Source organism: Nomascus leucogenys, chromosome 22a (genome assembly GCF_006542625.1).
Source record: "Nomascus leucogenys isolate Asia chromosome 22a, Asia_NLE_v1, whole genome shotgun sequence".
NCBI classification, from domain to species: domain Eukaryota; kingdom Metazoa; phylum Chordata; class Mammalia; order Primates; family Hylobatidae; genus Nomascus; species Nomascus leucogenys.
In genome coordinates, this window is record NC_044402.1 from 115,914,607 (window position 1) to 115,940,674 (window position 26,068).

The following is a 26,068-nucleotide window of genomic DNA, read 5'->3' on the forward strand; positions in this document are numbered from 1 at the left end:
CCCAAAGTAATAGAATGTAGACATAGGTGCTAATTTCTTCTTGCCTTAACTAGTGTTTGGTAAATTCATTTAATGTAATAGAATTTAATTTTTCTAACAACAGAGTGCTTTAAACCCATGTTACTCAAAGTGCTGGCCCTAGAGGAAAGAGCGAGCTTGGCAATGTGTGCAAATTAACGTACTGCCTCCTTCATCAAGAAAATCTGGCTTCAGAAAAATTCTCAGCTGTACTAAGCAGTGTGCTTTGTGATTTACATTCTGGCACAACCCTATTTCTTGTTGCAGACTAGCAGCAAACAATTAACGGGCCAGCAGCCAGTCTATGGAGCACATTTTTAGTATCACTGATTTAAATTATGTATTAATTTTTTAATGTTCTTTTTTGGTTTTGTTTTGTTTTTTTAAAGCATGAAGAATAGAGAATGTAAGTATAGTTAAGAAAAGGCATTTAATTTTCGGCTTACATGTGGTAAAGACTCCAGTGGCTTTGGGGCTCTCTTGGTTGCCCTTTATGGCCACGAGGGATACTGTGTACTCAGATCCAGGCTGCAGATTCCTCAATGGGTACTTGGAGACAGAGGGACCCACATTGTACTGCCTGGGCTGGCCTCTTCGGGTCAGGCCTATGGTCAGTCGGTATCCTGTTATCTGGGCCCGAGGTGGAGTCCATCTCACCAGGACAGTAGTATCAGTTTCATTGACAAACTGGAGGTTAGTGGGAGCATCCAGTTCTAGGAGAAAAGATGAAACATGCCAAGAAATATTTAGATCAGTAATGATCATAACTCAAGTCCTGAAGCTTGATTGAATGTCTAAGTTTTCTCTCCTCAAGGCTGCAACTATGTGAAAGTCAAAACCCTGGAAAAACTGAGCCAGTAAGAGATTGAGTGCTACACAAAACTCTGCCAAAACTCTGCCAGTCATGAGAAATTGTGGAACCATTTTGCTTGACTGTGATCCTTTGGGAAGTCTAATTTTCCAGCACGACTTTCCCATCAGTCTCAGAAATTATAGTTACATTAAAGCAATGGTATTTTTAAAAAGGCAAAACAAACACTTCTGAACTTCACAGTTAGCTCTGAGCCAAACAGATTAAGGAAAAAGGGATATGCCTCCTAAAATGACAGCAAGAAGAAGCTCTCTATGGATCAAAAGCAATATTCTGTGAATAGCCCTTTGCTAGAGAAATAGAAGTTATTTTCACATGGTTCAGATTAGACAGTGATTACAGTAATGATAACATATCCTCAGATTCGTGGTAGGATACTGGTGAGTTTGCACCATAGAATCACATAAGTTGTGGAGTTTATTCTCGAGAATAATAACCAGCAGTTTTCCCACTGAAATTTAAATTACCTTTCAAATAGAGGACATCTTTAAGAGGCAGTCCAGTATAATAATTGAGAGCATGGGCTTCGGACATAGGTTATAGAGCCAGCTCTATCCCTTCCTATCTCTGTGACCCTACAAGTTGCAGAAGTTTTTTAAAGCCTCGGTTTAAGTATTCAATACGGATACTAGTAAGACCTTCCGGCTGGGCACGATGGCTCACGCCTGTAATCCCAGCACTTTGGGAGGCCAAGGTGGGTGGATCACTTGAGGTCAGGAGTTTCAGACCAGCCTGGCCAACACAGCGAAACCCATTTCTACTAAAAGCACAAAAATTAGCAGGGCATGGTGGCGCACGCCTGTAGTCCCAGCTACTCGGGAGGCTGAGGCAGGAGTATTACTTGAACCCAGGTGGTGGAGGTTGCAGTGAGCTGAGATGGTGCCACTGCACTCCAGCCCTGGTGACAGAGCAAGACTCTGTCTCAAAAAAATAAATAAATAAAATAATAATAGTAAGACCTTCCTTCCTAAGGTCAAAACAAAGAGTAAATATGAGAATAATGCTTGTAAAAACTGAGCAGATAAGCTGGTGGCTAGTAATACTAGACACTTGACAATTGCTATTCTTAAATGAATTCTACTGTGTTATGATCCTGCATTTTAACTTTGATCTAGATATATTTAGTTCATGAAAAATGCACTCAAATTAGATTCTCTTCAGTTCTTCCCTCTTAGTACCCTTCAGCTGGTACATCTATTTTAGAAGTGGGTTACCACTTAGCATCTATGGAGCTTGTCTGAGTTTTGTTTTCAAGTTTAATGGGCTTTGTGTTCACTATGCATTCCTTTGCTGGCTGGGTATTTCCCTCTCTCTAAGCCACACACCTCTGAGTGAATGGTTCTCGCTGCACTTTCTCACAGGCTGGAAGTGAGGGTGGAGAATTTGGAGGGGAGGTAAAGATAGGAGAAGACATACTGGTTGTCTGTTGAGCAGTCAGAGGCTTGCTCTCCCTTCCGTGGTTCACTGCAAAGACTTTGAAGTAATAGGTGACCCCAGGGGACAGCCCGGTGACTTCTGCAAAGGTGTTCCTGCTGATGGGCAGCCTCTGCCCGTGCTCGCCAGGCAGGTTGACGGGGATCACATCCACGCGGTAGCCGGTCACTGCACTCTGAGGCGGTGTCCACATGATGGTGACCTTCACGTCTGTCACTTCCACAAACTGCAAGTCCCTGGGAGAGGGCACTGTATCTGACAGACAAGAGTCAAGTGGTCATTCACATTTTCTGCTGAAGATTATTTTTAAGAAGCCAGTTTCTTGGATATGTTAGGCAGTTCATTGAGCCTTTCATTCGAGAGTTTTGCTAAGTTTTGCCTCTTAATCAGATCACATTTTCAGGGTCCAGTCATAGTGCTTAAATTATGACATTAGAACCTTTTATCTAAAATAGGTAATAAATGAGTTACAAGCATATGAAGTGTCATATGGTGGTGGGGGAAGGGGGTTATAAGAAAAGATACTAAAAACAAGAAAAGCCTTTGAAATAACTGCAGAAAATAATGTAATGGTTTTTGTTTTACTGAATCATTTTATAATACTTAAGAATCAAAGATGAAATGACCCTTAAGCTTCTGGGGGAAAATTTGTAGACAGACGTTATGGTGTCGGTTTTTAATCCGAAAGGCCAGTAGCCAGCTTTGATAAGTTACTTATGACATTTCAGCTAAATATCAGAAGTTTAGGGAAAAACTAATATATAAGATTACTTGAATGTGGAAACTGTTGACAGAGACAAAACAATCCTCCTTCAGGAACAATTCTGATAAGATAACATAGGAAGTGTCTTCTTAAAAAAGTTACCTGAACGTGGGGTGCCAGTGGTTTCTTGTTGAATGACAACAGGTGTACTTTCTTGATTTTCTTCCACAGCATAGATAGTGATGTTATACTGAACACCAGGTTGCAAGTCACTGAGGGTGACGGAGTTTGCAGTTTCAGGAAGGTTGAGTTCTGTGCTGCTACCTTCTACTGATGGTGAATAGACTATTCTGTACCCTGTGGATTCATGAGCCAAAGTAAGATGCACTGTTTTCTTTGGGACAGAGGCTTAGAAACACCATAAATCCTCCCTTTTCTAATATCCCTTAGCATCTTACTTGATTATTGAAGAGCCAGTGATTCTTTTTGACTCTTTTAATATTGCCACTTCTTATAATAATGACTATTCAGCACGAAGATAAAATAAGAACAGTCATGTGAACCTTTTTAATAATAAGTGTCATCCTTGAAGACCTGAGATCCTTAATAAATGTCAACTAGAGATGCCATTAGGTGAAAATATTCATGTTAAGCTGAGTTTTCCTCTTTGAGCTCCAGACGAGGGAAGCAATTAATGAACCAGCCTGAGCAGAGTTGTCTAGCACTGTGTGTGTCTTTTTGGAACCTCAGTGATGAGGCAGTTGAATCACCTAATGAGCTAAGAAGGCAGTTCAGCTTTCTCCTTAAGGATAAATCTTAGAGCAAGGTTTTCAGGAAAATTACACCTCTTCAACCCTGGGAACACTTGCTTTAATAAGCCAATGAGCTGGCTTTACAGGTTGTGTGTATGTTGTGGTGTGTGTGTGTATAAGGGAGTTGGTAAAATGGTTTCGAGGGGAAATGTGCCATAGAAAATAACCCCCCCCGCCACACACACACACACACACACACACACACCTCTCCCATAAATTATATTGGAGATTTAAAGTGATATGCAGGTCCGCAGTCAGAATCTGCGCCCTCCCTACTGACATTAAGATTAACATAGCAGCCAAAGAGGGGAGGCTTAGCTGACCTGTGATGGGAGCCTGGGGTCTGCTCCAGCGAACAACAATTGAGGTGTCATCAACTTGGTCCACAGTCGGGTCAGGAGGGGCATCGGGCGCTAAGAAAGAAAGAAAGAAAGTGGGTCAAACAGTCAGGAAGTGCTACTACAGGCCCATGTTTTACAGAAAAAGATTCTTTTAACACTACGTAGCACACATGTACCTGTTGTTTGTGAAGTAGACAGGATCAAACTCTGCTCCCCATCCTCAGATATCTGATAGACATTTACAATGTATTTTCGGCCAGGAAGCAGGTCAGGGATGTTCACGGAAGTGGCTGTGCTTGGAAGATCTTTGAAATGAAAAGAACAGGTAACTAATCAGAGCAAACTAGTCCCTCAAATGACTCTACAGCTTATAAGAAGGATATTTTAAGAGCTATATATTCATAGGGAAAAACGACTAGAAGGTAATGTGCTAATAGCTAATCAGTGATTATTATTATTTTTACACACAGTCTTGCTGTGTTGCCCAGGCTGGAGTGCAGTGGCAGAATCTCGGCTCACTGCATCCTCCACCTTTCGGGTTCAAGCAATTCTTCTGCCTCGGCCTCCCGAGTAGCTGGGATTACAGGTGCACACCACCACACCCGGCTATTTTTTTTGCATTTTTATTAGAGATGGAGTTTCACCATGTTGGCCAGGCTGATCTCAAGCTCCTGACCTCAAGTGATCCACCAGCCTCGGCTTCCCAAAGTGCTGAGATTGTAGGAGTGAGCCACTGCGCCCCACCTAATCTGTGATTATTAATGTACTATGGGAAAACCCCACTCCTTGTCTTTCTCCTTTCTCCTCCTCCTCTTTCTTCCTTTCATTTTTCCAACTTTTTCTCTAAAGATGTATAATTTTTGTAATCGAATGCCAAATTTTTAAAAATAGCTCTCTGCAGTAAGAGTCAGGGTAGTGATTATTGGCGGAAGATGATGGGGTGAGGGCAGAGAGATATTCTTTTTCTTGATCTGGGTGCTGGTCTTGGGGTGTGTTCACTTTATAAGAATTCAAATTCACTGAACTCAGTGCCTACGATTGGCACACACTTCAGTGTGCCAATAAAGTTTTTTAAAGGCCCCTCACCATAACAATTGGAAAAGTATGAGTGGCGATACTGTACTAACATTGTCAGCTGCAGCCCTGGTAATTGCTTCCACCAAGAGCACAGCTTTTGCTGTAGGAACTTGTGCACAGGTAGGCGCATGATGCAGCTGGCATCAGGGACCAGGAACATGTGAGGGTGGCTTGGGAAAAACCCGGCCACTTCCTAGAGTCAGTCCTTCCCTTCCTCATGCCAGAGGGTGGTTTGTTCAGTCTGAGCTGTCAACCAGTTCCAAACCACAGATACCACCCGCCTAGAGAGGCCACCCACCCCCACAGGGAGAGTTTTCCAGCAGCTGCCCTGAACCTGTCTTGAGCGACATATTGAGCTTACCTAGGTACTGTGGCTCATCTCCCTCCTCACTCAGCTCATATTCCACCCGGAATCCCGACACGGTGTCGGAAGCTGAGACCCAGGAGACCACAAAGCTGCTGGCTGTGATTTCGGTCACAGATTCAGAAGTGGCCACAAAGGGAGAAAAGGGAGTTGTCTCTCCTGTCACGGTGTTGCCTAGAGAGTCACAGAAAGGGGGAAGTCAGCCTTCAGTCATCTAGAAAATTCACCATCCTCGTCGCCAACATCATTTTAAAAAATGTTGGTGCCCCTCATGGAAGAATATGAATTGAAAAGGAAAGCACTGCCTCAGGAGAGCCTAGCTCTAGGAACCTCGGGCGTAGGAGACATGAGGGTGGTTGTGTACGTACTGGTCACAGGTGTGCTGGTGCTGGTGGTGGTGAAGTCAAAGCGAGTCACTTCTCGGTGGCCGTACTGCTGGATGCTGATGAGCTGGCCCTCGTATACCACACCAGGCTTCAGGCCTTTGATGGTGTAGGAATTTAAGTGGCCTGGTATGGTAGCTTCCTTCCAACGGCCTACAGGATTTTTCTGAAAATTTAAATTAACACACACACACATGTGTTTACAAGGATGAACATTTGAAGATGATGTTCAGTAATCTTCAAAGAAGAATGACTTAGGCAGGACTTAGGCAGCTCCATTCTAGAGGAAAATCATGGAAAACTGGATTCCCAATGGTTATATCGTTAGATATAGTTAGATACAATGCTAACTATTGTTAACATCAACAAACTGCTACAGTTTACTTACTGATACCCATGCTCTGTGCTGTTTACCTACATTCTCCCATTTAGTCTCCATATCCTTCTGATGATAAGGCAATGGCATTGTTGCTCCCGTTTTACAGATGGAGAAACAGGGTGATATGTGATCTGCCTGGGGTGACATAGTTGCAGACACTGGTCACCTTCACTTTTTTTTTTTTTTTTTTGAGACAGAGTTTCGCTCTTGTCGTCCAGGCTAGAGTGCAATGGCTCAGTGTCAGCTCACTGCAACCTCCACCTCCCAGGTTTAAGCGTTTCTCCTGCCTCAGCCTCCTGAGTAGCTGGGATTAGAGGCGTGTGCCACTACGCCCGGCTAATTTTATATTTTTAGTAGAGATGGGGTTTCTCCATGTTGGTCGGGCTGGTCTCGAACTCCCGACCTCAGGTGATCCGCCCACCTTGGACTCCCAAAGTGCTGGGATTACAGGCGTGAGCCACCATGCCCGCCCGCACCTTCACTTTTCCCAAGTTAATTGTGTTATATCAGTAACATAATATGATGAACCTAAGCTTTGCCTCTCCCATTTATTTTTTATTCCTGCAACAAACGGATATATTCCTCTCTGAAGTACAGAAATGCCAATGCCATATATTTTATCTTTTAATTCAGTGGGATACCATTCAAGTTTCTTGTCCTGAAAAAACAAAGGCAGAATGTTGCTTTGTGACTCAGTTCCTGGGGCCATCACATACCAGGTTCAACGAGTCTGGTTTTGTGACTCATTCTTGGATATGAGCTACCCCATCAGAAGTGGTTACCCAATTTTGGACAAGACTGCAGAAAAAATGCAATTTTGGTTTATTTAATCTTTTGCTTCCAGTTTATATTTCACATCCTGTTCAGCTTCATTAATATGCCATGGGTCACAAAACTCAGTGCAATAAAATGTGTACAAAAGAAACACCCTTAATTCAGAAAAGATGAGACACTTTCAAGTGTAAATATTCTAAACTAAGTCAAAATATATTTTTTATGCCCAGTGATTTTTAAAAATTACCCAGTCAACCAGTTCCTCAATAATTCAAATACTCAAGTGTCCATTTATATTTTTGGAATAAGCGAGAGTGATCATAGTACTCTTCAACAGTGAAATTTTAACTCAAATACACTGTGGAAAAATTTTGAAACCAGTCATTGCAATTAGCTCAAATTTAGTAATAAATCATTTTTCAACATGAGCTCGTTTGGTTAGTTATTAGAAGAAAATAACAGAAAATAAAGTCTCAGGTGGCATCCGTTTAAAAAAACCCTAATTTTTGTAATTGTTAAAAATCTCAAAAAATTCATCACTGCTGCTCTTTGAAGACTTTCCAATTCAATGTATATATATATATATATGTTTTTTTTTTTGTTTTTCTTTTTGAGGTGGAGTTTCGCTCTTGTTGCCCAGGCTGGAGTGCAGTGGCGTGATCTTGGCTCACTGCAACCTCTGCCTTCTGGTTTCAAGCGATTCTCCTGCCTCAGCTTCCCGAGTAGCTGGGATTACAGGCATGCGCCACCACGCCCAGCTAATTTTTTGTATTTTTAATAGAGATGGGGTTTCACCATGTTAGCCAGGATGGTCTCCATCTCTTGACCTCGTGATCCACCCACCTTGGCCTCCCTAAGTGCTGGGATTACAGGCGTGAGCCACTGTGCCCAGCCCAAAGTACATTTTATACCTACTTTTAAGTCTTCCATTGCAATGGTCTCACGTAATACTTCAGATATCCTTAAAGTAAATAAAATTAATGATGTAATAAGAAGATGAGAGACTAGAAGGTGTTGGATGCACTGATGCTGTTGACTTAGATCACTGCATATCAAGTTCTGCAAATGGCCGGATTATGGACATAGGGTGAAAGAAGAAAAAGAATGACTTTTCTTTTTTTTCATTCACCATTTGTTAAGCAATGTGCCAGGTGCTGAACCATTCTAGACTCTAGGGAGACTACACTGAGCCAATGAGAAAGACACGATTCCCCTCTCTAAGAGAATCTGTTTCCATTTTCTATTCTTCCAGTCTTGCCTCCATGTAGACAACATGCTTACACCTCTATTTTTTTCATTTGTCAACAATAAGTCATATTTACAGACTCTTTAATATGAGACTTGATGATTTACTTATATATTTATTTATGTTGACACAGGGTCTTGCTCTGTCTCCCAGGCTGGAGTGCAGTAGTGCCATCTTGGCTCACTGCAACTTCCGCCCCTCAAGCTCAAGTGATCCTCCCGCCTCAGCTTCCCAAGTAGCTGGGACTACAGGTGCATGCCACCATGCCCGGCTAATTTTTATATTTTTTTGTAGAGCCAGGGTGTGGGCATGTTGCTCAGGCTAGTCTCGAACTCCTGGGCTCAAGTAATCCACTGGCTTCAGCCTCCTAAATGCTGGGATTATAGGTGTGAGCCACTGTGCCCAGACAAAGTTGAGGATTTAGCTCAATATCACCATTTCCTTCCAGAATCTTGGACATTCCCAGTGTCTGACATTTGTATCATTACATTTGTTCTTCTTGTGTTTATATTTGTAATTTAAAGTATTGTATTAAGTATCTTTTTTTTTACTTCATCAGCTTTTGGTACCGTCTCTCTTGATTCTCTACTTTGAAAGATAAAGCTATTACCTCCTGTCTTCTTCACCTTCCATATCCACCATTTTTCATGTAAATGTTTACTTTTTATCTTGTCTTGAAGTTGCAACCAAGTTTCCATGACACATCTATAGACCGATCGCATCATGCGTTAGAAATATATTCTTTTTAATGAGTCTAACATCATGACTGCTGGGTGGATCAAAGTTTCCAGAATCAAGTTTCAATGGAATTTTTCCTCTGTTTGTTTTTATACCTTAATATTGCTGCATTTAATCTGCTTCATATAGGAATTATTGCCTTATAATACATTTGGGGGTTTTTTGAAACAGAATCTTGCTCTGTCGCCCAGGCTAGGGTGCAATGGCGCGATCTCGGCTCAACTCCCTGCAACCTTTGCCTCACGGGTTCAAGCGATTCTCCTACCTCAGCTCCTGAGGAGCTGGGACTACAGGCGTGCACCCCAACGCCTGGCCAATTTTTGTATTTTTAGTAGAGACGGGGTTTCGCCATGTTGGCCAAGCTGGTCTCGAACTCCTGACCTCAGGTTATTTGCCCGCCTTGGCCTCCCAAAGTGCTGGGATTACAGGTGTGAGCCACTGCACCCGGCCACATTTGGTTTTATTTTATTATATATTCCTCTACCTGATTGTCATGTTGTTATTTTAACTGCATTATTTGCCCTTGTGATTAATTATCCCCAAGCCTACTTTTTCTATGAAGTCCCTCTTTATTCTTGGAGACCTCAATCCCTGATCCCTCAATCCCATCCCCATCTTTCTGTTCCATCTGTATTGGTTGTCCTCTAAGCCAGCTATGCAGTTGTTGCATTGCAAAGATTTCCACCACTATCAGGGGTCTGATTTGGAAGCACTGTTTGCTGGACCCCACAACTTCCTTCTTATTTCACTCTTGTTTTTCTGGAGTGTATCTACAAATACCCTTAAAGAAAAGGATATATGGAAAATAAACTGCCTAAAGTCTGTCTGAAAATATTATTTTACCCTCATATTTGATTGATAACCTGGCTGAGTATAGAAGACTTTAAAAGTTTCTTTTTATCCTTGGAACTCTGACACATCAAAGATGTGTCTACACGTGGTTCTTTCCGCTAATTTTTCTGGGCACCTAGGAGGCCCTCTTAAATCTGAAAAATTCTGTCCCTCCGCTTTAGAAATTTAGAAAAAGAATAATTTTAACAGCTTAAATTTTTCCTAAAGAGTTTAAATTTAACTGCCTGGGTTGGTCAAATTTTGTTTGTTTTTAATTGTAGAATTCAATAGCTGTGATTTAAAATGGACATTTTTTTCTCCTGTGTTTAAAACAGTGTTTTTCAAATTATGAGCCATGAACTTTGGAGTTAAACAGGGCAGGCTTGAGAGAGTAAGAGAAACTAAAGCTAAATAGACCAATATCCTCCTTACTTGGTTTCTTCAATTTCTAGTCACTTCTCATTAGGAAATCACAGGGCTATTGTTTAAATAAACCAACTGTCATCCTTCATCTAAACTGCCCTCCCATCATCTCTTTTCCTTCTACCTAAATAAATTCAGCGGGTCAAAAGTAAAGTTTTAAAAATGATCACTTAAAAAGTGAATCAAAAAAGAAATATATTAATTTGGCTATTTTTTTCAAATTATGAAAATGATGGCAGTAATTTTCCTTTGATGAGGCTGCAAGACATATAAAAACCTTAGATTCTCTTCCCACATTGGGCAAGAACAATCTTAAGCATTATCACTTCTAAGTCCTTGCAAAAAAGGTTTCTCTAACATAAAGAGCTAAATTCTTCCAAATACCAGCACCCCCCGCCGCAAAAAAAACAAAACCCAGAACCAAAACCAAAATCCCTTCAGTCTACGAGTCAATTTAATTGACCACATATTGTTTGTTCACTAAACAAATATAGTAAATGCTATAGGAATAGTTAATCAGACTTGTTGGCTCAAAAGCTGGGAAAAAAAAGAAACCATTGGAATTTGATAAGGTCAGGAGACTCAGTATCCAAGGTTTCTGGGTAGGATACTCACAGGTCTCCACCTGAGAATGTACTTGGAAATGTGAGATGGCTGTGGTGCATTCCACTGGATGGGGTGGGAGTTGGGCTGACTCGGAGTCTCAGTGATAAATACTTCGACAGGACCACTTGAGCCTGAAAATGAAAATGTAACATTTAATTATCTTGGATATTGACTCACTTCAACTTAAAACTGTGTACATGGACAGTCATCATTATAAACAGCTTTGCTTGTCGTTAAATGTGAGTATAATAAAATGATCTGGGATTAGTTAATCTTTTAAATATTTACGTTGAAAATCAATGCAGCAAATCCATTTTTAGCTGATAATTATTGTTCTTCACATGAGAAATGCAAATCGTTTATTGCAAATAAAATATATTTTTTTAAAAATGTCTCTTGGCTTGCTTTTATTTTCTCTATTATCAAAGTAAGAATTGTGAGAAAATTGTGAAACGATCCTACAAAAATAATGTAATACAGAACACAAACTTCATTTACTTATTGTATTGAGCCTCTTTTAAAACAAATTCTAATTTTGGAAGGTTTTCATCAAGAATGAATCTACTACCTAAGAAGGAAACAACATTCCAAAGGCCATATGAGATGATGTAAAACAAACACATTTCTAAATGGGGTAAAATCTTAGACAAATAGGCAAAGGTAATAATTAAAGACCTAGTATTATTTCTCATCAGTCTAAGCAATCTATCTGTTTGGAAAAAACATCGAGTTTTATTTTTATTCAAGAAGTGTACTCCCAAATCACACCATTGATCCATCAAATTATTAAGTGATTAAATTTATTTTTTTTCCAAAATCAGTTGTCAACAGAAACGGCTTTATGAAGTGTATGCTAAATTCAGTATTTCTACATTTTGATGCATATCACTGTTATCAACAAAATTTAAATTATGGTTTTGGTTCTTTTGTTTAAAAAAAAGGAAAATAAGGGAAGTAGCATCAATTTCTAAATAGTGTTAACTCCATTTAAGATAATAATGAAATAGCTAGAAAATTTACGCTTGCAGAACAGAAAACTGTCTTTTCTTAAAACACTATCTTTATGATGTCAGTCAATGTTTAAATTACTAGAAATAAAAATCGTGTCTTGTAACCTTTTCAAGAATTTCTAACTGACACTCTGTCACACAGCAAAATTTTGCATGTGTAATCAAGCACTTCACCAGATTATTAACAGATTTAAGTTTTCTGAAAGCTTTTAGGAAAAAAATACATTGATTTTCAAACTTTATTATCTAAACTGTTAAATTCTCTTTGAAAACAAAGCTTTCTGTAGCAGAAAAAATATATAACTTGGATATCCATATAGATTCAGAAATTCTAGAACAATATGCTCACTTCCACACCAGTAACAATCAAAGTTGGTTGAAGATTAACAAATGCTTTGAATCTTAATTCCATTTAATGCACATATTTCCAAGCCACATGAATACCAAAATTCATGCAGAAAATTATCAGTTTTTCATTTTAAAGTTGTATGTATTTCACAGAACACACAGGATGTTTGTTTTAATCAGTTGGCGTAAGTCAATTCCATGCCCCTCTTTGAATTACCCCTTCTGTTTATGAAGATCCTTACAAATGTAAACACATTTTTAAAGACAACTATTCAAGAAAAATTTTGGAGATGTGACTATTTAACGTACCTCCATGTAATTCAGGAAAGCTAGGAATATCATGTCATTAATATTTTATGATAATTGGCATAGGGTTATTTAAATATTGATCCTTTAAAGAAATCCTACAATTTCCTCCATAAAGAGACACCTGATATACATTTTATTTAGTCTTATCAATCATGATTTTGAGAGGGGACAAGCTTATAATGGTTAAATGTCTATTAAGTTTTGGAAAGACAACATAAATGAGCTTTACTGTTCACCTCTAAGCCTAATCATATTTCTACGTCCACAAGGACACAAGGAGGAGGATAAAAACGGGCAGGGAAAGGAAAGAAAAAGGGTACTGCAATGGTTTTTACCCCAGCCAAAGTGGAGCACAACTACAGAGGTCCCTCCTTTTGCTTTGATAAGATTTCGAGCACTGGTCTGAAATTCTACGTTTTAAAATCTAGCCTTGTGGCATAGCCCACCTTTAAAGGAAATGGACTGAACAGCAATGGAATTTAGCATGTTTTTGTTCAGGAAGTAAAGAGACTTTGTGTCAGTTATTTCTTAGATCAATTAAATTCCTATATTCTAGCTTATACTACGTATAATTACTCTAGCTTATACTACGTATCCTTTGGAGACAGAAAAGTTAAAAATTATGACATCTTTTACATTATTTAGATTTAAACTTTTGACAGTCTTTTTGCTACTGGTAGTTGGTATAACTTTTTAAAATAACTTAATTGGCATATACTAGCTATTGCCATTGTGAAATCTTTACTCCCTCTCTTATTCAATATGAATAAACTAACAATAAAATAGTTGAGATGATACCAAAAAAAAGGAGATAGTACAATGCCTACACTTTTAAGATTAGTTAAAAATAAAGTCTAAATGAGTAATTTCCAATAGTAGTGTCCTTGGAGAAGTTAAACATTTATGATTTTTTGACTCAGTCGACTCTTTTTTTTCTCTATTTATTTTGCTGAGATCTGTGCTTTTCTAGTTGCTTATTGACAAACCAAATGCCTCTTATCTTTTGCTAGTTTGAACAACTCTACCAAGTTCTCTGCAGGAGGAACAAACAGGGCAGGACTCAGAGAAAATCTGTTGTTCCCTTATTCTCACCACACTCTTAAAGCCCTACGTGCTAGGCCACTGAGCAAACCAGACATACAGGTAAGCACCAAAGAGCATATCTGAGATCAAATTCCAATCTCTTCCCTCCGAAATCACCTCTAGGCTCAGTGGGCTCTTGCTGTTCTCCTTTTTAAAGAGTAGGAGTAAGGTCAACATGTAAAACTCCAATACTCAAGGATTCCTTCCTTTCCAGATTTTATCTCTAACATGTCCACCTAAATGCTTCCAGCAAGCAGCTATGTGGACAGCCTTATGTTAACAGAGACAAAGATCTCTCTCAATCATTCACGAGGAAATCATTTTCAGCAAATTGTGACACCAATAAATCATAAATCATAAATATAGAAACCACAGAGCATTTTTTTAGAAGTTTCTACCATTTAAGTATCACATGCATCATGTAAACAAACAAACCAATCATATACTTACAGTACTTCCACAATCAGATTTAAATATATATTAAGTTACAAAAAATTAAGTGATTCCTACACCCAAATCCTCGAAGAAATACAATTTAGGAGGTTGGTCAATCTGTGCTATAAGCCTCCAAAAGCAAAGTCACCTTCCCCAGCACTGACAGTGTCTGAGGGTTGGGAAAAGCAGAATCTTCCAAGTTCCTAGAAAAGGTGCATCTGGCTGTTCAGTATTTAGGATGGAACTTTAAAGGTAATCAGCTACAATCTTCCCATATTACAGATGAGGAAATGGAGGAATGAGGCTTGGCTAACACTACCTTTGGCCAAGTTGTTCCCATAGCTTGTTCTCTGTCACAGTGAATCTTTTATCACAAAGTTAATTTAATCTTAATTTCTGTCGCATGCAGATTCTGACACCCTGAAACTCTTTTGTTTCTGAATGTAGGCCATATTTTAAGTCAAACGTTAGTGCAGACTTTGGAGACTTTGCACCTCAGCAGTTGCTCAAATAACTGATGCCTTTTAATTAGCCTTTCTTGTTTTATTAACATGTTTTATTACAATCACTCAGTGAATATTTAAATGCAATTTTTCCCCCAAATGAACTAATTACACCTACAGCTAGGCATGATGTCTTTGTGACCTGGAAAAACCCAGCAATAAACATTTGAGAGTGTTTGAACTGTGTGGGCAGAGAGTTGACGAAGTTACTCAACCCCTTGGCCCAACATACTGTGTTTCTGGTGGCAAGTGATCAAACAAATGAAAAGTTTGATACAAAGGGAGCTTAGATAACATGTTGAATGAACACATATCCTATGCTGCATTTCATGCCATCTCTCTATGCAGCTTCTCTGTTAAGAATCATAATATAAAGCCCCAAACCTTTACTCCCAGCATAACTTACTTGGTGGTTTTTATTTCCATGTATGGATATAAGATGAAATGAGCCAGAGTGCCTTAACCTAACGGAATATTTTACAGTGTTAAGAAGTAAAATTATAAACAGGCACATTTTCATAGCCTTCTCTACCTTTTACTTGACAGAGGAAGAGAGAAAAATTATTTTAATCAAAAATTCAATTGATTATTAGATAATAATAAGAGAAAAGGGTGGGAAAGAGGGGAGACCCCCAACTTAGCCATGAGAGCATTAATAATCACTGCCCTGTTGTTATAACCCAATTGGCAGTTCTCAACTTGCAGTAATAGAGCTACTTACTTGGATAGGTCTGTAAAGGTTGGCAATGCCACTCCCCAATGCCACGGCCATAGCAGTAGCACTGGTATCTGACACCATGCACATACTTCTCCCATGAATCTCCAATTTGATAAAACGTCCCAGTCTCTGAATCCTGGCATTGGTCTAAAATACATGCAAGGAAAAGATAAACAGTCTTGAAGACTTACAACTATGAATTTAATTTCAGGGTGCCAGAGCATACATTCAGTTTAAATAGAAATTTGCAATTGTCCTTACAAATATATGGCATTAAAAAAATATTTTTTTCACATTCTTTACCTTACAGGACAATTTGTAGAAAAAAAAAAAAACCCAAAGTACCTATTAGGAGGAATATTTCGTTTTCTAAAGGGTAATATTTCTAAATAAAAATGTAAAGATTTAGATTTCAGTGTATATTGATAATCTACATATTAATTTTAAATATTAGATATTATTTTTACACATAATAATGTAACTGGCTTAACATTTGAATAGCAAGAAAAAAATCTGCAATAATTTCATTTTCCTTACTTCTTCAAAATTTAAAGAAACTAATTTGACATTTAAATGAATGAACTAGACTTTATGAGTATACCTGCTGAGCAGCTTCTAAGAAAACCTCTCAGGCTTCTCAGTTCTGGCAATCTCACATCAAACAAACGGATGTTATCAGTTTGTTTTCTCAGTGAGCAACCTGTCTCTTTTGGTAAAGAAATAGTAATGGATCACCTTAAACTTTGTAGTGCTGGTAACACAGCTCTTTTAAGGCTCAACCTTCACTATTTGCTTAGTTCTATTTTGAAGGGCAGCCAAAAAAACCTAGAGTATTTTGGTGGGCGATATTTACTGGTATAACCCTTTGCTCATGCTGTTACACAGCTGATAAGGAAGAGAGTTTGAGATCAGCCTGACCAACATGGAGAAACCCCATCTCTACTAAAAATACAAAATTAGCTGGGCCTCGTGGCGCATGCCTGTAATCCCAGCTACTAGGGAGGCTGAGGCAGGATAATTGCTTGAACCCAGGAAGCAGAAGTTGCAGTGAGCCGAGATTGCACCACTGCACTCTGGCCTGGGCAACAAGAGCGAAACTCTCTCTCAAACAAATAAAAAAAAAGGAAACAATACTTTTAATAGCATGGATTATCTTTATGATTCTAAACAAAAGAATAAATTCCATTCAATTAAAATAAGCCTAAATTTGTCACCAAATTCAGCAAAAACCAGATGACTACCAATATCAAGATATTTTGGTCCAGTATTCGAAAGAAGACTTTGCAAAGCTCTTTGCAAGCAACTGATCAAAGTCTGGAGCCAACTTCAGTCACGTGATTTCACATAGCTTTTCTTATCTGAAACTTGCTAACCATTCCCCTTGTGCAAACTCATTTAGAGAAATGGGGCTACTCACCGACAGGATCACACTTCCATCTGCCCCGACCCTGACCGAAGCATGTACAGTTCAGCATGTGCCCCTCTTCATGACGCTTGTGGAATGTGTCGTTTACATTGTAAGTGATGTCATCAACAATGCACTGATCTGTTTAGGAAACAGGTGGGTGAGTGAGAAACTTTTTAAAGTTCCATTGATGAAAGAAAAAAGGTATGCTTCTCAAAGCATACAGCTACTTCTACCTAATTATCAACACCTTCTAATAAAATAACTTTTGTACAAGCATAGAATAACATTTTTTTCAAAGCTTGGTCAGTAATACAATTTTTGCCAAAAAAATTTTTTTCTCCCCAAAATGTGTAACTTTTGCAGAGGTTACAGTATGCTCAAGTAAAGAATGTGGTAAAATACACTTTCCTGTGAAAAGCCAGTATTTCAACAAATACACGTCTTACTTTCTGAAAATTTCTTGCTTAGTTGATAATTTCCTTTAAATATCTGCTTGTTAGGATAAATAAGAAGAAGATTAAACATATTTATCTAACACCCAGCATGATGTGGTGGTCTGGTCTCTGGAATAGGGGGAAGGGGAAGAGATATTTAGATTTGGGAAATAAAATGTCAATGGTATTCATAACACTAAAATAAATTAGGCCAACTCTGTTGCTCACTCTTTGAGAGATCCTGAGAAAATTACTTTTTCCCTTTTGGGTCTCAGCTCCTTGATCTACAGAGTGAGGTCTGTATGTGTTATTAAGGTCTCTTTCAGTTCTGCAACACCATATGTAATTATTACTTCTGGATGGTGTTACCCACTGGACACCACAAAAGGAGAACAAATTCAGGCCAATATCTACGCACTAGCCACATACATTATTAATAGCTCAGAGTTCTCCCTAAATATCACTTTCCATATCAAAGAAATGGAAAACTAAAACACTTTAGATAAGTCAATACCTCCTCATATTATATAACTGGGTACAAAGGAGAAAAACTAATCTGAACAAGGAAAGTTAGTCCCCTATGTATTTGTTTCTTGAAATTTGGATCTGAAAGGATCTGATTTCAGAATAGCAAGGTCTTCATTTCTTTACAGAAATTATCCCATCTTTTCTAGACATGAATCCAGTGGCATAGCCTAGAGCTGAATGAATCAAATGTTTCATTCTTACTTTTGAAGCCATCTTTTTGGCTCAGCCTAAGTACTTACATCCTAGGAGTGTTTCAGAACATTATTAGCATTGCTATGCCACTTGTCTTAGCAGCTGCCTGAAAGGCTTCTTACCAAGCACAATAGACTAATGAATGAAGTGGCATTGCATATTTCTTCCCCGGCTTTTGGCATAGTGCAAGTTTTCATTAAAAAAGTGTCCCTTTCTGTACCTTTTGCCATCTCAAATGTTTTCATTAACCAGCCAGCATACCTCGAAGCTGTGAGTAGGCAATGCATGTCCATTCCCCACGACCATTCCCAACACACGTGCACCTCATCATGTGACCCATGTCATGCTGCTTATCCCACTGATCTCCAATGCGGTACATGACCCCTTCATTGGTTGTGCAGATTTCCTCATGGGCTGTTTGGAAATGGATGAGAAATACACTTGATAAATGATCAACAGGTCTAAACAGGTATGTGTGCAATAGGATCAGTTCAGTTTGGTCATCCTAAGAATTCTCACTTGAGAAGAAGCTTTGTGTGCGTCAAAGAAATCTAAGTGTTGTCAGGTGAAGGGGTAGAATTTTTGAGCCCTGGAGGCAGAAAACGTAGTCCAAACGTGAAGTATGTCATAGAAAATAGTTACAGGAAGGGTTAGGGGATGTTAAACTAAGATAATACCTACACATCCACACAAAGGGTTCATGCTGTTCTAGGAGCCTGGATTTAACTACTGCTTCATAACTTTTCTCAGTTCCAGTTTACTCTGGATCAAATAAAAACTATGTGTTTGGATACAGAATTACAAGCAAAAGTGGGTTTTTTCTTCAAAACTCAGCATTTTCTTTTGTTGAAAGAAATAAAAGTATAAGCAGTTTCTTTGTCTCATAGTCACAATTGACAGTGCCTACCGCACAGGCTCTGGTTTCTACAACTGGAAAATTAAAGGGAATCCATGGGGTTCTGGAAATCTGAAAACAAGTAAAGGGTATTGGTTTCCATTTGTTCGCCATCTATACAAACTGGAGACCTTTTAAAAAAGAGTGAGATTCCCTACCTGTTAGAAAACATTGAGTTTTAGTCACTTTGGCACTTATTAATAAGTGATAGAGCTTATGCCCATCAAACCACAACCACGTGACAATAGTGTAGCTCTGTGACTAAAGCCGTCATATATATATTAAATGTTGTAAGCTACTCAGTTGTGTGCTCTTTACAAAGACAAACCTGTGCAAATTCATATTTCCAGACTTACAAATAAGTAATTATATTTTTGACATTAAATCATGTCAATGAGGTTTAAAAATTATATAAATAATTATCTAATTATTCTTCCCAATCCTTATGTATATGATGTAACATCACACACACGCACACTTCACATGAAGTTTTCTGTTGTCTTAAAATTGTCTTAATGAATGAAATAAGAGCAAACTGGACACTAGTCTTTAGTCTCTACTCCCTAAATAGTTGTCAAACAAGACAACCCACGAGGGCTTCATCTTACCAGCCATGGGGCAGAACCCAAACTTCTGGTCAGCATCATAGTTCTGTGTGGTCCCACACCACTTCATGTTGTCTCTTCTGCCCTCAGAAGTGCAATCAGTGTAATTGTGGTTGTTGTATAGGAAGGGGAAGTGACACAAGGCACCATTGGAATTTCCTCCTCGAGTCTGAACCAAAACTGCCAGGAACAATACACAACAAGGAAGGAAAAGATTACTGCTGAACTTTCCAATGTACATAGAATTACTGGTCTGAGAGAGCCAGGTTTCTGCAGCTAATTCACAGACAGTCTATCTCAGAATAAAAAATGTCTGATAATATAGTTCTAAGCTTCTTAGCATATTTACCTTCACCTTCAAAACAGGTTTAAATCCCATTTTCACTGTCATTTCCCCAGCACCCCCCGCAAAAGATTAAATGATAGCTTTGAATAAAACATTGTTTTAACCGGAAAATAAGCTAAGGCACTAAAACATTCATCCTGTGTATTCCTCAGCCCTGTGGGATCATCTACTGATTCCAAAATACAAGTATCTTTAATCACATCATAATCCCAATGTGTTACATCAAATGAACTGGAAGGCTATTCCCTTGGTGTCATTTCCCAACAGTACTGGGGAAGATGGAAGAATCCGCAGCTGTTACATGAGCTCCATTATCTCTTGAGTTCAAACTGAACAAAAGTGATGCTTCTTGGGCAGGTTCAAAATAAATGGCTAGAATGCTGGCAAATAAAAATAGGGCATGGAAGTGAGTTTTCCTCACTTCTGTGGCTCCCCCTTGGGACACTCACTAGTGTGGTCTGTGCAGAAAGAATATTTCTGGTCCTGCTCATAATTCGAAGTTGTGCTGCACCAAAGATGTCCGTCCTGTCGCCCTTCTGTGGTGCAGGAGTAGAACGTCCTGCCATTGTAGGTGAATGGTAAGACACATGGCTCTCCATTTGAGTTGCCACCATAAGTCTGGGTTACAGCTACAATCATAATCAAAAGAGTGTCAGTAAACAGAGATGCTTTATCTTCCACCAGCAGCTGCTTATTTATGGCTTCAATGAGATACTGAGCTTGTGCCCTCAAAGGAAGAAGCTATGAGTATAGATGATCATCTCATTAATTTCAGTCTAAATGCATTACGCAGGAATCCACGTCTACTGTGGATAGAACGACACCCGAGTTCTTCTGCTGATGTCCTTCATGACCACTTCTGCTGCCATGCCTCAGTTTCTCTATTTGTGAAGCTGTATTTATACAGGTCAATTAAGGATGCTGCTTAAGGATGTTGGGATAATATTTATGACTATATTTATGCCATAAAATATATGAGACTATTCTGGGGGAGGATTGTGTACCAATTGTTATTGCCATAGTTACTACCATGTTTGTAGCCCAGAATACATATATTAGGTGATTGGAAGATGTTTACATCACAAAGCTGCTGAAATTTGAGATTTAGAATATAAAACATTGATGATTATTCAGAAAGTAGCTCTCTTGTAACAACACTTTAGACAAATAAATACAATTTTTATCCATGATATCCATGACCAGAAAGAAAATACATAAATTAAAAAGATTGGAAGAAAATATTTCAAATGCCAACCCTGATTGTTATCACAGGGTGGTAAGATTACAGGCTTCTCGTTTTATTGTTTCACATTGAAAATGTATTGTCCTTCAAAAACTAAATAATAAAGTCATTAGTCCTATTCTTCAAAAAGATAATGCATACCTGTCTCTTGGCAGCTGACTCCGTTGCCCAGGCACGTGCAAAGCATTTGCTTATTTCCTTGTGTCTTCAGCCACTGCATCCCCACAGAGTAGACCACACCACTGTCTGTGACACAGTGGCCATAGGGAGGAGGCTGGGGGTGAGGCTGCGGTTGGTAAACAGCTGCATGAACATCGGTGAAGGGGCCAGATCCTAATGGCATGAGAAGGGAATGTCACAAAACTGGGCGAGAGAAGACAATTCACTACTTTCTGCAGTCAGGATCTTCAGGATCTCACAGAGATCACTCTGAAATCCATCTCATTACTGGCCTGGGACTGGAAAAAAATGTCCCTTATTCAGCAGTAGCTTTTGCATTTAGCCTAGGAAATAATCCACAAGTGTCTACCAAGTGGTCTCCATCCTCCAGCTCAGCTGGGGCTACTGGGATTATATTTCCTTTTGTTTGTTTGTTTGTTTTTTTGAGATGGGGTCTCACTCTGTTGCCCAGGCTGGAGTGCAGTGGCATGGTCTTGGCTCACTGCAACCTCTGCCTCCTGGGTTCAAGCTATTCTCCTGCCTCAGCCTCCCAAGTAACCGGAATTACAGGCATGCACCACCATGCCCAGCTGATTTTTTTTGTATTTTTTAGTAGAGACGGGGTTTTGCCATGTTGGCCAGGCTGTCTCGAACTCCTGACCTCAGGTGATCCACCCGCTTTGGCCTCCCAAAGTGCTGGGATTACAGGCTTAAGCCACCTCACCTGGGCGGGATTATATTTCTAAATCACAGACATCATCCTGCCACTCCATACAGCAGATACCTTCAACATATCCTCGCTCTTCTGTGTAACCGAGCTTATTAGAGGGTGCCTTAAGCAGCTGTCCTGGATTCTCTGGAGGTTACCTCCACCTTCCACATTTTATTTCTCCTCAGGATTATTTGTGATTCTATTGTGTTTTTTCTAAAACCAATCGATCCTCTTAAGACAGCTTTCCTTTCAGAATAACACAACAGTATGTGTTGATTTTTTTTTTTTTTTTTTTTTTGAGACGGAGTCTCGCTCTGTTGCCCAGGCTGGAGTGCAGTGGCGCAATCTCGGCTCACTGCAAGCTCCACCTCCCGGGTTCACGCCATTCTCCTGCCTCAGCCTCCCGAGTAGCTGGGACTACAGGCGCCCGCCACCACGCTTGGCTAATTTTTTGTATTTTTAGTAGAGACGGGGTTTCACCGTGCTCGCCAGGATGGTCTAGATCTCCTGACCTCATGATCCACCCGCCTCAGCCTCCCAAAGTGCTGGGATTATAGGCATGAGCCACCGTGCTCGGCCGATCTTTTCTTTCAACTTTTAGATATCTGTTCTCTTGAAGGCCAGGGACCACTGCAGAACAGAATCAGGGCTGATGCTAGACCAAAGGTACACTGAATTCAGTGCCTCCCTAAGTGCTGCTGAACACTAGAACCCAAAGATGTTCACAGACAAAGAATCCCAAGGTCAAACGTACTAGGGAGACATGGCGCCCATCCCCTACACTCCACCATGGAGAGTATGATGTAAAGGAACACGCAGATTCTGCAGAGCAGGTTCCATTTTGTTTAACCCAGTGCTTCTCAAACTTTTTTGAACAATGGAATCTTTTCAGTATTGGCAATATTCATAAAAATAGCTAACATTTATTGAGTGTTTATCCCCATTTAATTCCCACCTACACTTTTAGTCTATTTTGGTAGATTGACATTTATAATTTATGTTTTTATTTTTTGTTTTATTTTTTTGAGATAGGGTCTTGCTCTGTCACCCAGGCTGGAGTGCAGTGGTGCGATCTCGGGTCACTCCAACCTCCGCCTCCTGGGTTCATGCCATTCTCCTGCCTCAGCCTCCTGAGTAGCTGGGACTACAGGTGCCCGCCACAACACCTGGCTAATTTTTTGTATTTTTAGTAGAGACGGGGTTTCACTGTGTTAGCCAGGATGGTCTTGATCTCCTGACCTCGTGATCCGCCCACCTCGGCCTCCCAAAGTGCTGGGATTACAGGTGTGAGCCACCACGCCTGGCTGACGTTTATAATTTTTTTTTTGGCCAGTAGCAATTTTATTAATGACAATAAAATAACTCAAAGATATTATCAAATCTAATCTTGTTCATCTTCATAAGTGCTCAAAGCAAGACAAAAACTCATCAAAAGAAGAAAAATTAGAACGATTAATATTTTTAACTGAAGGATGGCTGAGATACTACATAACGATGTTGGCACATCGTATAGTAAAAAGTTGATCAAAACATATTAAAAATAATAAGAGAGGAGTGCCCATCCTTGCTGGCCATATTTCTCTCTTCAGATTTTTATGAAACATTTATGATTTAAAAATCTTTTTCTCATGCCAAAAATGATTAAAACTTATTTTTTAAAAAGAATGCTTAGATATCATGTCTTTCATGGCCATCTCTAAGTCCTCTCTGGATTTCTAAAATTTCGAATGCCAATACATGAAGAAAATAATTGTGCATTACTTTATAGAATGTAACAAAGTTTGCCAGAGCATAGAAACCACATATAAAGGATGGTTTCCACTACAAAAAGAGCCCAATGTCGGGACAGGGAAGTATATTTCACTCAAAAACAAACAAACAAACAAAAAACCCAAATGCACTTTTTTTTGTCCTTTCCTAGCAGAAGAACCAAGTAGTCATATAATCAATTATAACTCTCATTTCCTTTCAGATGAACTTTGGATATTCAAAATACGTGTGTGTATGTGATCTATTCACGGTAAGTTTTATGATGCTAGCATTCTTTAAAACTCAGTTTTATGTTTTGGAGATAAATCTGGCTTTTTCCCCCCGAAGGTTTATTTGCATGTCATTTTCCTTTTTTTCTGAAAAATTTAAAACTTGACATTAGAAAAAGTTTTACCAATAATGTGTAAATTATCTTAGGTTATTAGCTGAAACACTGCAAATTATCCTCAGATGGCATGTCAAAGGAAAGATGGATTTGCAAAACTATTTCTTGACCTGCTTCCCCATTTCCCGCCCCTGCCCGTCCTGCGCCTCACCGCTCGATGTGGTCTGCACAGAGGTGTGCCTCTCACACTTCCACTCTCCTCGGCCGTTGCCTGTGCAGATGCACTGGAGCAGGTTTCCTCGATTATCCTTCTTGCTCCAGGTGTCTCCAATTCTATAGGACGTCCTTGTGTCCTGATCGTTACATCTATCTGTGTCACAAAGGAAGCACATACATACATACATCAGGTCGAGAGTGGCAAGTAGTCAATTCAAACTTCAAAAAGGAATGCTATCTATGCCTGGTAATCTATTTTTGGTAATATGTTCATATCCAGCTCTGGTGCTGCAAGGTATTACACTTGTGAAAGATGAAATTACATTTGTTACGGTGGAAAGGGAGCTGAATGGTTTAGTCTACTTTCATCTCCCTGTCAAATAACATTTTCATTTATTTATTTGTTTGTTGTTTTCACACTGTTCCTTTGACTAACGTCATTCTCTGGCATTATATTTCATCTTTTTCCTTCTCAGGCTCTTCCAGGATTTTTCATAGTCGTCACTGTTTATGGCCTGGTTTTCAATAGGGAACTTGCTTTAGAAAACTAAAAACAGGCTGAGCGTGGTGGCTCATGCCTGTAATCCTAGTGCTTTAGGAGGGTGGATCACCTGCACTCAGGAGTTCGAGACCAGCCTGGGCAACATGGTGAAACCCCCCCGTCTCTACTAAAAATACCAAAAAAAATTAGCCGAGTGTGGTGGCGGGTGCCTGTAATCCAAGCTACTCGGGAAGCTGAGGCAGGAAATCGCTTGAACCCAGGAGGTGGAGGTTGAAATGAGCCGAGATCATGCCACTGCACTCCAGCCTGGGCGACAGGGTGAGACTGTCTCAAAAACAAAACAAAACAAAAAACAAGCAAACAAAAACTTATAATAATGGGGAGGCAAGCAGGTATCAAAGGGTCTTCACCAATGGCTACAAAGAAGCTATAAAAAGATGGTAGTATCTCTTTCTTCATTTGTTATGTAAAAAATTTAGAGGATACAAAATTTCTTTGACTAAAATATTATTTTCCCTTCCCCTATACCCAAACACCTACAGTATTTAAAAATCACTAGCAAAATAGCCCCAGATTATTCAGTGTTAGCCCTCCAATAGAAGAGTGGGATCAACATAAAATGATAATTTGTAACTAAATGACCATTAGTCTATGTGTTCATTTATCTGGTAAACAGATTATCTAAATTATAATCCAAATTTTTTCTGTGCCATGAAGTGAGTATAGAGGATCTGATGTCTTTGTGAATCAGATATTGTTGCAACTACTGAGTTAGAGAAAAAAAAATTAACAGTTGATGTAGGTTCAAACAAACACACACCCACATCCATCTACCACAAGAACAGAAGTTTGCATGGAGGTATAATTACTGATTAGAGCTTTTTCCCAAATCCCCAGTTAAAAGTATTATCATCCCCTGAACCTCCATAGCACTACTTTCAGTATTTCTGTTGAAACCTTTACTATTGTGTTTTGCAGATGATAAATATGTATAAGACTTTCTCATCTCCCTGACCCCCTAAGTACTCTTTGAAGGCTGGGCTAATGTTCAATTCATATCTGCATTCCTATAATACCTTGAACAAAGTAAGTGCTTATAAAATTTTCTGGAATAAATGACTTCTCTTTGAGAAGCTTTTCCCAACTTGCTATTTAAAGAGTTCTAAATAATAGATAAGGTTTGAATCAGACATCTAATTTGTCTTAAGCTAAAATATTGCCATAAAGATCTTAGAAGTCTGATGATCACAGTAACATTTTAAATGCAAAATATCTAATAAACCAGCAAGTTTCTGGGAAAGTTTTGGTCAAAATGGTTACCACTTTT

At 39.2% G+C, this 26,068-nt stretch overlaps 1 protein-coding gene across 30 annotated transcripts in view; it reads right to left on the reverse strand.

The window, feature by feature from the left end:
* The window catches only part of FN1 (fibronectin 1), a 75,004-nt gene that overhangs the window by 42,816 nt on the left and 6,120 nt on the right, over positions 1-26,068 (reverse strand). For all 30 annotated transcript variants that reach the window (XM_003254041.4, XM_030803730.1, XM_012498416.2 and 27 more), the window contains exons 6-20: positions 24,235-24,393; positions 21,199-21,390; positions 20,264-20,443; positions 19,472-19,648; positions 18,230-18,382; positions 16,824-16,952; positions 15,410-15,553; positions 11,010-11,131; positions 5,989-6,169; positions 5,618-5,794; positions 4,356-4,484; positions 4,162-4,251; positions 3,189-3,383; positions 2,306-2,578; positions 465-731 (exon numbers count right to left, since the gene is read on the reverse strand). In XM_003254041.4, coding sequence (XP_003254089.1) covers positions 465-731; positions 2,306-2,578; positions 3,189-3,383; positions 4,162-4,251; positions 4,356-4,484; positions 5,618-5,794; positions 5,989-6,169; positions 11,010-11,131; positions 15,410-15,553; positions 16,824-16,952; positions 18,230-18,382; positions 19,472-19,648; positions 20,264-20,443; positions 21,199-21,390; positions 24,235-24,393 — 2,568 coding nt within the window. The remainder of the gene's footprint in view (positions 1-464; positions 732-2,305; positions 2,579-3,188; positions 3,384-4,161; positions 4,252-4,355; positions 4,485-5,617; positions 5,795-5,988; positions 6,170-11,009; positions 11,132-15,409; positions 15,554-16,823; positions 16,953-18,229; positions 18,383-19,471; positions 19,649-20,263; positions 20,444-21,198; positions 21,391-24,234; positions 24,394-26,068) is intronic.